At 55.9% G+C, this 13,289-nt stretch overlaps 1 protein-coding gene across 1 annotated transcript; it reads right to left on the bottom strand.

Moving 5' to 3' along the window:
* Positions 1–7,877: 7,877 nt before the first annotated feature.
* Positions 7,878–11,576, bottom strand: FOXJ1 (forkhead box J1). The gene is made up of 2 exons (XM_065735605.1): positions 11,058–11,576; positions 7,878–9,339 (listed from the first exon to the last, which is right to left on the bottom strand). The coding sequence occupies exons 1-2, from the start codon at positions 11,574–11,576 to the stop codon at positions 8,536–8,538; spliced, it is 1,323 nt and encodes a 440-aa protein (XP_065591677.1). The 3' UTR covers positions 7,878–8,535.
* Between the last annotated feature and the right edge of the window lie 1,713 nt (positions 11,577–13,289).

Below are 13,289 nucleotides of genomic sequence, written 5' to 3'. Positions count from 1 at the left end.
GAGCGGCGTGCAGCCCACACCGCCATCTTTGGAGGGGCGAGATGTGTCCCGCCGTGGCGCCCTTTCGTGCTGCTATGCCCCTCCGGCCCCGGTGTCAGCGACGGCCCTAAAGGACACGGGAGGGGTCCCAAAGGCCATCTGGAAGGAAAGCAGTGTTGGTGGTCCTGCAGGAGGGCCGTGGCAGCTGGGCTCAGCTCCCTCTTGGCCTCCAGGGAGCCCATTAGCAGCTGTTTTGCTTGGTGCCAAGACACTGTGGTGCCCACGGCCGGGGCCACTCAGAATGTGTGGAATCACAGAGCCATGGAATCACTAAAGTTGGAAAAGACCCTCAAGCTCAACCTCAGCTCACCCCCACCATGTCTCCACAGCTCCAGCACCTCCGGGGTCGGTGACTCCATGTCCGTGTGCAGCCTGTGCAGTGCATCATGACCCTTTGGGAGAAAGAAATTTGTCCTATCCAACCTGACCCCCTCGGTGCAGCTTGAGGCCGTCACCTCCCATCCTATTGCTGTTACCTGGGAGCGGAGGCCGACCCCCATCTCACCACAACCTCCTGTCAGGGAGCTGCAGAGTGCAATGGGGTCCCCCCTGAGCCTCCTCTTCTCCAGACTGACCCATCCCATTCCCTCAGCTGCTGCCCATAAGACTCGTGCTCCAGACCCCTCACAGCTCTGTTGTACACCTCTGGACACACCCCAGAGCCTCAATGCCTTCCTTGTAGCAAGGAGCCCAGCACAGAACACAGCACTTGAGGTGCGGCCTCTCCAGAGTTGGTACAAAGGGGAGAATGTGTCCCACTTTCTCAGTCACACCACACTGGGCTCAAGCACCGGGGCTGCCCACAGAAGGAGGAAATGCAGCAGCTCGATGAGCCCGGGCCATTGTTTGCTGCCAGAAAGGTGCTGCACCCATTGCAGGAAGGCGATGCGTGGCGGGGAAGTGCCCCAGTGTAACCCTGCCACCGGCTGCAGCTGGCTCTGCCAATGCCACACTGCTCCGTGTGTGCCACAAATCAGACAGCCCAACGCTCCTGCCATGGGGGGGGGGGGACTGCTGTGTCCCCATCCATCTTCCCCTTGTCATCCCACCCTGTGCTCAGGAAAGGAGCTAAGGCAGTCCCACGGGTCTCTTTCATCCAACAATGGGTGCGTTTTATGACCCACCTTATCGTGCTGCAAGCAGCTGTGCCTGCAAGGATGCTTTTCCTGTATAGCAGAAGCATCTTTTTTCTTTTTCTTTTTTTTTTTTTTCTGCCATCTCTGCTACCGCACATTCTGAGGGCAGCCCAGAGCCAAAAGGAAACCTCCCCCTCCCCGTGAGCACCCACATCCCCCCCAGGGACACCGCAGAGATGGCGACGTGAGGACTGTGACCTGTTCCCAGTGTGTGTGCTGCCGTGACCCGCGCTTTGTACCTCCCGAAATGCAACCACACATGTTGTACGCCGTCCCGCCGCTCACACCCGCCTTCCCACCCCACCAACAATCGCTTTCCGCGCCGAAGCTGCCGCGCAGTGGATGAAAGGCAGTGACTCAGCAGCGGACGGAGGAATGCCGCGTCCCATTGCTTCCACCCCGTGGGAAGGGGGCAATGAAAAAGCTCCTTTTTCACCCCGGGAGGGTGTCACCAACGGCCGAGTTGGCATCGTGCATGGTTGGGGCCGTGACGAGCTAACGAGAGTGCTAATGAGTACATTTGGCACTGAGCAAAGCTGCTGTGCTGCTCCAAAACCAGAGGTCAGGATCAGATCAGAGCCCGATGGCTTTGGTGGCAAAGCTCACGCCACAAAAGGTGTAATATTGTCGAGATCCAGGCAAATTCAATTAAGAGCAGCTCTCAGAGTGAGGATTTGCTCTCCCCTGCACTGTGCCCTGGGGCTGCCCACCCTGGGAAGAGCTCCATTGCAGAAGTGAATTCTGGCTGCCCAAGCTGGGGTTAACCCAGGAGGGGACAAGGGGGGACGTGGCAGTGGCATGGCACTCCCCAAGCTGCGACCAGGGGAAAAACTGATTCCTGCAGACAGCAGTCTCCAGAGGGGAGAGGAAAGAGAGATCAGAGTGCTGAGGAGCCAAGATTAACACAAAATTAAAGAAGTCACTATGGGCTGAGAGGCATCCGGCATGCTGTGACCCACGGTGTCCCCAGGCTGCAGGAACACGTGGGAACTCTGTCCATGGTGGCACTGCCATCATCACTTCCCAGACACAGCGCACTGCGTCTCCCCTTGGGTCAGCCATATTGGACAAGCTATTAATCTTCATCCAGGTTCAGCCAGGAGCTGGGTGAGAAGTCCCTGCCTTTCCCTTCCAGGTGGGATTTAGATGGAAGAACCACCAAAGGTACACAGACAGAGTGTGGGTGCACACGGGTGCTGCAAGGGCGAACTTGAACAGGGTGAGAAGGAACTGAACTGAGGGCTTTGCCTCTCTGGCAAAATCTACCTCAAGCCCCTCCAGCTTTGCTTTGAGCCACGATGTCCCGTGGAGGTTCTTGATGTGCAGGAGAAGCGTTCCCACGTGGGAACTCCAGCAGCTCCCCAGTCCTCCCAGTGCAGCACTGTGCAGGGCAGGACAATGACAAAGGAAGGGTGCAGCACGGCAGCGATTGACCCAAAACTGCACCGGGGCTGTTGGCTGATGTGGAGTCCCTAAAACAAAACAAAACAAGATGAAGCAGCAGAGCTCAGCCCTCAGCTCGTTGTAGGGCAGTGGGGATCAGACCCTAGGAGCCGGCCCCAGAAGTCCCCCCACGTCCCCATCCACTGTCCCAGCACAGACACAAGCTGTGCTCTCTCTCCCTCCAGCTTTTATTTGCGGAGGGAATTAAGGCCCTGCTGGGAAACCTTCTCCGGTGCTCTGATAGCTGCCTGCACAGCCAGCTCTAAATGGCTTTTTGTAAATAAATGATCAGGATTAACGAGGTTCCCCCAGCACCGTTTACTTAGTGCTGCCATTGTAGGGGGAGTGGGGGACAGGGTGCAGAACCCCTCCTGCACAGCGCAGGGACCACCGCAGTGTCCCCTAACACATACCCAAACTCTTTAGTTCTCAACCTAAGGTGGAGAGGAGGTTCTGGGCCAGGCTGAAGGCAGGGGATGTGAGCACCCTGAGCATCAGTCCTGGCACAGTCTGATGGTGCCATATTTCATGCTCTGGGGCCAGGATGGGGGTGATGCTTGTTTTTGCCCTAACGCAGTGCTGCTGGGGAAGGCGGGGAGTGTTTGCCATGTGGGTTGGCAGCCCCGCACACGATGGGGCTGAGGAGGAGGTGCAGAGCTGCAGCCAAATCCATCTGCTCGGCAGGAATGTGCTCAGTGACCCCTAGGAGCCAGCTGGCAGGAGGAGGGCACAGCAATCAGTAGGGTCCGAGGAGCCTCGTGCCCAGGGATCCCACCATGCTGCCATTGTGGGGTCCTGCCTCCACCCTCTTTGCTGTCAGGGGCTGTGCAGCTGCCTTACCCAGACCTTTGGGTGTTTGCACATTCCTGCCTGTTAATGTGTCTGCTAACCAAAAGCTACTGGGACAGAGCATAGCGTCCCCGTCCTGCCCTCCTCATTCTCTGGCTGGAAATCGGCACCTATATCCAGGGGCACGCTCATACCCCAGCAGCCCCTCACTGCACCCCAGCATCCCATCCTCCCAGAACAGGGGCTCCCCGGGCAGATGGTGGCTGCCAGCTCTGGCTCTGCCCAAAAGAAACCGAGCGCCGTTTGGGAGCAGAGCCACACTCCTCTCCTGGCTCCCAGGCTGGCACACCGCCTGCCAGCACCATGCCAGGACCAATTCTTTGTGAGTCCTGGGTTAACACCTGCTGCTCGTAATGCTAGTGCCCCCCACTCTGTGCATGGAATAGGAGCATCCCAAGGGATCCACACCCAGCATCCCCACGCCGAGTCCACTCGTAACCCCTGGCTATTCAGATCCCCATGCTCCCAAAGCACCTTCTTGCCCTTCCCTACAGCAGCACCCGTGGCTGATTGGGACCCACAGAGCTGCAGCCTGTGGGCACTCCTGCATTCCCCAAGCAGGTGATGGGGACACAGCTTCCAACGCTGCAGAGTTGAATGTGTCCCCACATTCCTTCGGCGGCAGCGTGGGCCAGGCTGGAGGAACCCCCCACCCCCCCAGCCCCAGGCATGCTTTGAGGAGGAAGATGAAGGGGCACACGCCCCACGTCTCCTTGTGACAGCTGTGACGCAGAGGCCATTGCCTGCGGTCAAGGGAGGGCTGAGCAAGCCCCAGCCTGCCCCATTGTGCCGGCTCTGCCGTGGGGAACGGCTGCTGGCAGTGGCCCACAGAACCCAAGCGGACGTCCCAGGGCATGGAGGGAGGGAGCTGTGCTGTGCTGGGGGTGCCAGGGTGTTGGAGGAATGGGTGCACCTCCCGTGCAAGATGCAAACAATACGGCTGAAAAGACGGGGATGCATGCAAAAGGGCTGCAAGGCCACGTGCATGGCAAAGTGCTGTCCAAGATTAGCTCCCAGCACAGCCCGTGCCCTGCAAAACCGCAAAGGGACCTACAGCAGCTTCACAAGGGGGCAGGGCATGGGGTGCTGGGAGTGCTGTGGGGTGGCACTGCTGTCCCTGCTGTGTACTGTTTGGCATGTGGTTGGGTTCAGGTCTATATCATGGCCTCAGTTCCCCCACTGTGACAGTCACCCACACTGGGCAAGTGCTGCTGGTCCCACAGGCTACAGCTGGAAGAACTTTGCCCCTTCCCTGTTTTCAGAGCTGCATTTCCTAGAGCCTCCCTGACCCCACAGCACTCCAAATCCAGTGCTGGGAAGCCCAGAGTAGGAGTAGGTCTGTATCCAGCCCAAACCCTCCAAATAAAACCACAGGGGACCTGGCACAGCTTTTCCATCGTTCTGCCCCTTCAGGCTTTGCTCTGACAGCTCCATTCCCTTGGGTGCAAACCCATTCAAAACCCAGGTCACAGGACCCCCCAAAGCAATCCCCCAGCACTGCCACTCTCTGCAGCCTCCCTCCTGCCCCACACCATCCCTACCCCATTACCCCAGGGTCCTGCCAGCCCTCGCCCACCTAAGCCCATAGGGAAATCTTTCCCAAACTTTGGAGGTTCGCTCATTGCTATGCAGTGTGAGTGCATCCCATGCCCTCCTCCATCCTGCCTCCCTCTTCTCCCCCCACACCCATCCCAGCCTGGGTTCCTAAAACAGGCTGATTTTTTTGTTATTCTTTTTTTAACCCCTCGAAGAGAGGGAGGAAAAAAATAATAATAAAGCCCAATCCGTGGGCAGGGAGAGAAGCCATGAGCTGTGACCTCCTCCAAAACCCCAGCACCGAACCCAGAGAAGGAAACAAAAGGTGGTGGGATTTGCATTTCCACACTGCGCAGAGATGGCCCCAATCTTGGGGCTGTTTATTCTAGGCGTAGATTTTCAATATTTGGGATGATTAGCAAGTGAAAGCCTGCTGTTGCCAGCATGGCTCCGTGCCAGCACCGTGCTCAATGGAGGAGAAAGAAAGACACAAGAAAAGCAGAGAAAAGAAGGGGCTGTGTGCATATTTCCCCCCTCTCTGCAAACCAGAGATTGGGTTGAGGTGTCAGATGTTTGCCCGTGGGGTGGATGATGGATGAGGGGAGTAGGAGGGGAAGAGGAGAAACCACTGATAGAGGTGCAATGGCAAAGGTTATGGGGCAGAGGAGGGAGTGGGGCACTTCCCATCTGCACGGCATGCCTGGGCAGGTCGGTGCCACCCGCGGGCAGGAGCATGGTGTCCCCATCCCATGGCTGACACCCAAACCCCACTGCCCCTGGGTGGGAGGGGAAAACCCACGAGATCCACATCCAAGTTTGCGGCGCTGCTTTCAGGAGCTGAACAAAACGGGGTTGTTTGGGGCCTCGCCTGGTGCCTCCTTTATGCTCACCCTTTTTCTTGGCTGGCAGGAACACTGGCTCCTGGCAGTGCCTGTGCAGGGTGGGTGCCTGGGGCACTGATTTTTGCAGGGGGTGAAGCAGAAACGCAGGCATTTTGCCAGCAAAAACGCAGTGAACCATAGGAGCGAGGGGCTGCTGGCTTTTCCCAGCCCTGCTATTAACACCCTGAAAAAGGAGAAACAGAGAGCAGAACCCACGTGCTGGTGATGGGGTGCGGGCAGGAGGACACCCACTGCTGGGATTTCCAGTCATAGAATCGTGGAAAGCTTTTTCCAACCCATGAGATCCCACCTCCCCAAGCCCAACCATCAACATGACCAAGTCCCATCACAAACCCACATCCTTTTGTGCCGCGTCCCCATATCTCTTTAACACCCCCACAGTGACACTTCACAACCTCCCAGCCTATCCCAGCACCTGACCACCCCCAGCCCCTCATTGTCCCTTTGGAGTTCATGCTCCCCTGGCCAAAAGGAGACCCAAGTCCTGTCTTCTAGGAGCCCCCTCCCTCATCCACTCAGCCACATCCTGCTCTCCCAGCACAAAGCAGAACCACCTCCAGCTGTGAGCCCAGCCCTTCTTTTGGGTTGAGATTGGCATGGTTCAGGGCAGCTGTGATGGTGGGCACCTGCTGCTGCTGTGGTGCTCATCCAATCCATAAAACACAGGGGCTGGAGTGTTCTGGAGCAGGTCCAGCTGAGGCTCTGAGCCCCAGGGAGGGTCTGGAGGGGACATTTCTGATCTAGAGGTACTCAGATGTGAGCAAAACCCCTTCTCCCACCATTCCCCTATGCAGGTATGGGTCCCCCCCAAGTCCAGCTACCACCACACTGAGCTCTGTGTCCCAGCCCCTTGCCTTCCCCATGTGGCTCCCCAAGCACACAGACCCCCCCTCACCCACACTTGCTTTACAGCCACTGCTTTGCTTCACTGCTCTTGCAGAGCCTGAACTGCTCCTCAGAGTAATTGGCCCCACAAGGGTTCTATTCCTGCAGAGCTGTGCAGCTCCTCTCGCCACCCCACACCCAGGAGGGCTCACAACCCACACGTGTTCCTATGGGGCAAGTTAGGGACAACCACACTCCAGGAGCAGAGAAGGATGCTCCAGAGCTTGGGAGCAGCTCCCAGCGTCCCCAGGCCAGCAGGGCCCCCTGATGCGGAAGTGATGCTGTCCATGAGGTTTGTGCCTCAATTTCCCTATGGGGAATTGCTAAGCCCCCATAGACGTGGAGAGCAGGACTGGGATGGTGAGACACCCAGACCCACGCAGGAGAGGCTCAGACACAGATAGGCAGTGCTGGAGGGAAACAAGGAACCAAAAGGCTATTTATTTTTTCTCCATTTTTTCTTTTTTAATTTGGGAATAACTCTCCATGAGAAAGGTTAAACTGCACGCGTTTTGTTCGCCAGAACTCAGAAAAATATAAAAGCAAAAATGCAAATATATACATCTCTGCTTGGCCCCTGGCTGCGTGGTGGCACCTCAGTGTGTTCCCCTCTGAAGCTGTGGGGTATCAGGGAGCCTTGGTGTCTGACTCCCAACCCCCTTGCCCACCCAATTTGGTTGCAATTTACACCAAGGGTATTTCTCGTTTTGTTTTTTAAGGCTGGTTTATTGACTCTAGTGCTATAGCTAAACTGCTGCTATGTTAACTCAAAACAACAATTCTAAGTGCTTCTGCAACCAAGAAAAGAAAATCTTTACAACCTCTCTTATTTTTCGGTGAGTCTAAGACAGACAGCACCGACACTACAGCTTTTCCTTACTCCTACTCAGTGACTACATCACCCAAATCACCCATGGGGAAGAGGAGCAGAGGAATCCAAGAGCCCTGGGTCACGTTTCTGCACAGTTTGGCTGCAGGAACAATGGTGACATCGACATGGAGTGGGGCAGCCTAACGCTGATCAAAGCCACCGTGCAGGTCTTGGTTTGCAGAACAACTAACGTGAGCAAAAGTACAGACTTATATTTCCCCTACCCTTCTCTGGAAAGAAATCCTAATGCTAAAAATATAGGCTTCTTTGAATATATAATATATAATAGATTATATAATAAACATCTAAAGAGGCAGACCGAATTTATGCACCTTTCCTTCTTCCCCAGGCACAAGTCAGGAGGGAGACTGAACTTGGAGAATCCAGAGGGGACTCTGTTTGCCTGCTCACTAATTAGCTATACCTACAAATGAACCTGGACAGAAAGAGAGAGAAGAACAGAGAGGAGAAGGAGTGAGAAGATTGCACGTAGTCTGTGGAGTCCAAAGCCACCAGGAATCTTTGTTGGGTCTGCAGAGGAGGAGTGTATGCCATGTCCATTTCCATGCCAAAAAATGAAAAGGTAATTCACATTTTTTTCTTAGAAAGTAAAAAAATAAGTACTGTTGTACCTCTTCTCTTAAGGAAATTAATGGACCACAGACTTCTGGTGTGTTCTTTGAAGATCTTGAAAGATCTTTAAAGCAATTTTTGTGTTATGGTGTTCTCCCCATAGATGTATCTGAAAATAACCCTATGGTGTAACTGATCAAGCTGCTGGGGGTGTCTGTCCGTAGAAAATATTGTCCATTGCAAGTTTCAGCAGCACAAAGGGAGCATCCTCCTAAAGCCCCCGTGGGATCGGTGCAGTCGCTTATAGAAAGGATTCCACAGAGCTCCATTCACTGCTGCCCGCAGACAGCGAGGCATCACCGAGCTCAAACAGCTGCTCCATGCTGATGGATCCGGAGAGGTACTCGTTCTTGTCTTCATCCCAGGGATGCTGCAGGAAGGAGGTGGCCATGAAGGTCTCATCAAAGTCCAGGTTGTTGGGGTTGAGCTCAGAGAAGGGCTGCTTGGGCCCGGCTGCGCTCCAATCCTGCGGACAATCGTGGAATCCTTGGCTGCTCAGGTAAACGTCGCGCCCGATGGGGCTGATGGGCGGCGTGAGCTCCAGCTCCTCAAACATGGAGAAATCTCCGTTGAGGTTGGTGTGGAAAACAGTCTCCCAGTCGAAGCTGCCCTTCAGTGAGCCCACCTCTGTCTGCTCCTCCTGGGTGAGGAGGGCTGTGTTGAACAGCCGTGCCACCTTGGCTGTGCGCTTGGGCAAGGACTGCTTGCGCTTGTGGCCGCTCTTCCCATCCCAGCTCTGCTCCCCGGTGACTTCTTCAAACTCCTCCAGCAGCTGCTGGGAGTCCATGCTGACGTTGAGGACGTTGCTGTTGGTGCAGTTGGAAGGCACCGGCTTGGTGACACCGCACGCTTTGTGCTGGGCCCTGTTGGTGAAGGAAGATTGGGTCTGCGCCGCGGGCATCCTCCGCATTTTGAAGGCCCCGTTCCTCAGCCGGTCGGCGTACTGAGGGTCGATCTTCCAAAAGCCGCCTTTCCCCGGCTCGTCCTTCTCACGGGGCACCTTGATGAAGCACTTGTTCAAGGAGAGGTTGTGCCGGATGGAGTTCTGCAGACAGAAAGAGAAAAGAGAGTTGAGTGTTGACTCCTGCACCTACCTGCATGGCTATACATCATCAGCTGGGATCTTGGGGAGAAATAAGGCAGAAGTGACACTGTTGTGACCTCCAGGCCATGTGCCCAAAAGGAATTTCTCTCCCTGGGTCTCCAGTGCTGTTTTCTTTCCTCCCAGCCAACCAAGAAGCTGTTGGAGCCAAGGTTGGAGCTAGGACTTGGCATCATCCATCCTTGTATCCCCATAGGTCATTTGTGCCAATTGCTAGGGCAAGGGGAGGTGGGCAGTGCCATCCTGGGCTAACTGCCCACAGAGGTTTCTCCTGGCCCAGAATGTGTGAAATCACCACATCTTCATCAGCCACAGCTCAAAGTAGCTGGATTAAAAAAAAAAAAAAAATAGAGGAGTTTCTGCTCCCGTTGAGTTGTTCTGTAGCCCTGAATGTGCCTAGAGTGATGTGAATAATCAGAAAGGAAACTCAGTTATTGGGTAAATAACACAGCGTTGGGCTCCACAAAGCCAAGACTGTATTAAGAGATTGGATATGGTAGAGGGCTTTTTTTTTTTTTTTTAATGTTGCCTGGATATCTGTATGCTTATTCATCCATAATCCGTACTGCAGAGTAGGAAAAACAAGACTTGAATGCTCAGAGCTGTTGAAAAACACGCACACACACATAGGCACACACACAACAAAACCCAGCTCTGGGCTGGAGCTCCTTGGGCGCGCTGGCTCCCCTCCAAAGCACTCAGCTCCCACAGGAATAGATCCATCTCCCCCCGAGTACGGGTGGCATGACCTTTCGAGGCTGTCTGCACACAGGGGAGTTGGGGTAGGGGAGGAGAAAACAGCCACGAAAAGAAAGAAAGGGAAAAAAAAAAAGAGGGAGAAAGAAAGGAAGAGGGAAAAAAAGAAAGAGAAAGGGGGGGTGGAAGAGAGGGGAAAAGAGGGTGAGAAAGAGAAAGAAGGGGGGGAAGAAAGCAGGAGAAAGAAGGAAGAAAGAAGGAAAAAAGAAAAAAAAGGCAAAAAAGAAGAAGAAGAAGGCGGGGGGAGAGAGAAAAAGAAAATAGGGGGGGGGGAAAGAACAAGAAAAGTCGGAAAAAAAATAAAGAAAGGAAGAAGGGGAATCACAGTCATCCCCACAAACATTCCAGGCTGCAGCGACTCCAAGTTTACCATTTAATGACATTTTACGAGGGTCAGAGCTTTGTGGGCTGAATTCCGTGCTCCCCATCTCCCCTCCCCATCCCACTCCTTCGTTACATGAACATATTTATCATTCCTCCCTGCGACAATCCAGTGACCCCCCCGCATGTCTGGGATTGAAAACCCTTCTTTCTTTCTTTTATTAATAAACACCTTTAATTAAAACCGTGGTGATTAGCCAGCTAGGAGCTTGCAGGGGAAAGTCAGCATGCTGGCACAGTGCTGCTCTCCCCCTCTGCCCCCCAAAAGACCCCCACCAGCGATGCACAGTGCCCGAACATTCCCATGTGCTGGAGCTGTCCCTGTGCTGCTCTATGGGGTTGGGGACAGAACAGGGCAGTGTCAGGAGCATTTGGGGGGGCCTAGGAGCTGTCCTCCCTCTCCCATCTCAGTACCTCCATCCCTGGGCACACTGGAGCAAACCACAAACCCCACGTGGGCAAATCCCCTTCCACCCCATGGTGCAGCCCCCTCATCCCAAACTCTCATCCCCCAAAGCACTCACCTGCCAGGTGGGGTCAGCGTGTTGGAAGTAGCAGAAGTTATCAGTAATCCACTTGTAGATGGCGGAGAGGGTGATTTTGGACTTCTGGCTGGCTTCCATCGCCATGCAGATGAGAGTGGCATAGGAGTAGGGCGGCTTGACGTGCGGGTTGGTCTTGTAGTCGATGTCCTCGGGAGGCTGTGCATGCATGGCCACAGCCTGGTGTGCTGTCTTCGAGGTGGAGGAGGAGGTGGGTTTGCCGGGGGTGTGGGGCATCCCCATGCACGCTGGGTCAGCAGCCAGGGGCGAGCATGGGGCTGCAAAGCCAGAGATGTGGTGACAATCGTGAGGATTGGGGCCGCTGGGGCACAAGGATTTGCCCAAATTGGCGTTGATGATGGAGAACTCCTGCAGCCACTGCAGGCTGGTCAGGCTGTCGTCCAGGTTGCTCGAGTCCCCCATGCTGTCCTGCTGCCCCTCGGCCTCCTGCAGGCTCAGCCAGCCCTCAGCCATGCCTGGGCACTGCGGCAGCTCCAGCATCCACGGGGTGCAGCGCTGGGAGGGGACGGGGACAGGACAGTCCTGCAATGACATCGGGATGGGGGGGGGTCAGGCTCCTCGAGGTGCAGCTGGGGCCGGGTGCTGGCCCCTGGGAGCTGCACGTGCTGAGGCAGCCCTAAATGTGGGGGAAATTTCCCCAAAGCTTCAGCATCAACCAGTTACGGTGTGCTGGCACTGCCCAGCTTCGCACTAAGAGCCAAATTAAAAAGAGAAAACGAGCAAACTAACAAAAAAAGCCATGCAGCAAACAAAACCTAGCCTCACAGTCCCACAGAGCGAGGATGCTTCTACCCAGGGACCCCCCCTCGTCCCCCAGGAAGGACAAAAATCCCAGCAGCCAAAGTGCTCATACACCATCTTCCAGTTACCCCCCACCGCTGACATCCGTTGGTTTCGTGCAGTTACCCCCAAAACAACCAGTGGGAACCTGAGCCCACCCCGAGAGTGAGCTGTCGGGTTCAGGCGCCTGTCATTCCCGAGGGGGCGGTGTCCAGACCCCGATGTGGCCGGGAAGCTGTCACCCAGAGTCACTCGGTGTCACACAGTGTCTCCCAGCGAGGGCACGGCTCCTGGGCCGGCCTGAGTAATGGCAGCCCTGGGCCCGGGAGCCGTTGGGCTTTGGGTTCCATCGCTCAAACGATGCAGCCCCCAACAGTCGGGGAGGTGCGGTTGGAAGGGGGAGGGGTGGGCAGCGAAACCGTTTGCCCTGCTGCCCAAAAAGGAGCAAATCTCCCCTTTCAGCTGCGTTAACATCCCAGATCCTAACATCCCAGATCCTAACATCCCTGCCGGCAGCGACCGGAATCGCAGAGGAGGGAGGAGAAGGGGAAAATAACGCAGATAACACAAATAAACGACCCCTCCGACCTCCCCACCTCTCACCGCCGGCTCTGTGTGCCAACCCCGCAGCCCCAACGGCCGACGTTCGTTGCGCCGCCCACGTGCTGCCCCCGTCGGGACCGCCCATCCCCCTCTTTCCGTGCCCCCATAGCACCGCGGTGCCCCTTACCCCGTCCCAACGGAATCCCCCGAGCTCCTAAAGTTCACGGGAGAGCAGGAAGCTTCTGGAAACACCAACCGGGTTTTTAAAAAAAAAAAAATAGGAAAAAAACCACACACGCGAAAAGCCCCCGGCCTCGGCCGCAGGGCAGGCGGAGGAGGGGGCTCCGTTTTTCCCCCTTAGGGCCGAGTTCAGCCCCCGGTGCCGCCGTGATTTGCCGGCAGCGCAGCCCCTGCCGTTAAGTAGCCGCTGCCCAAGGCTTCTCGCGTTGCCACGACGACGCCCCGCCCCGTAAACAGCTTCGCGCCTCGCTATTGGCTGCCGCGTTGCCATGGTGAGGGGGGGGCCTTTACCCGCCACCGGGGGGGGGGGGGGGGGGGGGGAAAGGGGCTTTGGGTATCAGATCGGTACACGTGGTCTCAAACGGTGTCCCGCCGGGGTCAGTGCTGGACGGGGGGATGTTTTCACCGCTCCTCATCCCCTCCCGTCCTGGAAGGGTCCCCCTCTGCCGAATCCCCCCCCCTCACCCCACGTCACGCGAGGATTTTGCTCCGTCCGTCCATCCCAGCTCGGAGGAAGCAGTGGGGGTTGCACATGCTGAGCCTCGGGACCCTCACACAGCGACTCCGGCCACTTCGATCGACATAAGATACCCTTTATTAAACGTACTCTTCAAACCCCAAACATGCTGG

Source organism: Cyrtonyx montezumae, unplaced genomic scaffold (assembly GCF_038088225.1).
Source record: "Cyrtonyx montezumae isolate F1298 unplaced genomic scaffold, pur_monq_1.0 scaffold_19, whole genome shotgun sequence".
In the NCBI taxonomy this organism is placed as follows: domain Eukaryota; kingdom Metazoa; phylum Chordata; class Aves; order Galliformes; family Odontophoridae; genus Cyrtonyx; species Cyrtonyx montezumae.
Note: the sequence above shows the minus strand (reverse complement) of the source record. Positions and strands in the feature narration are given on the sequence as shown.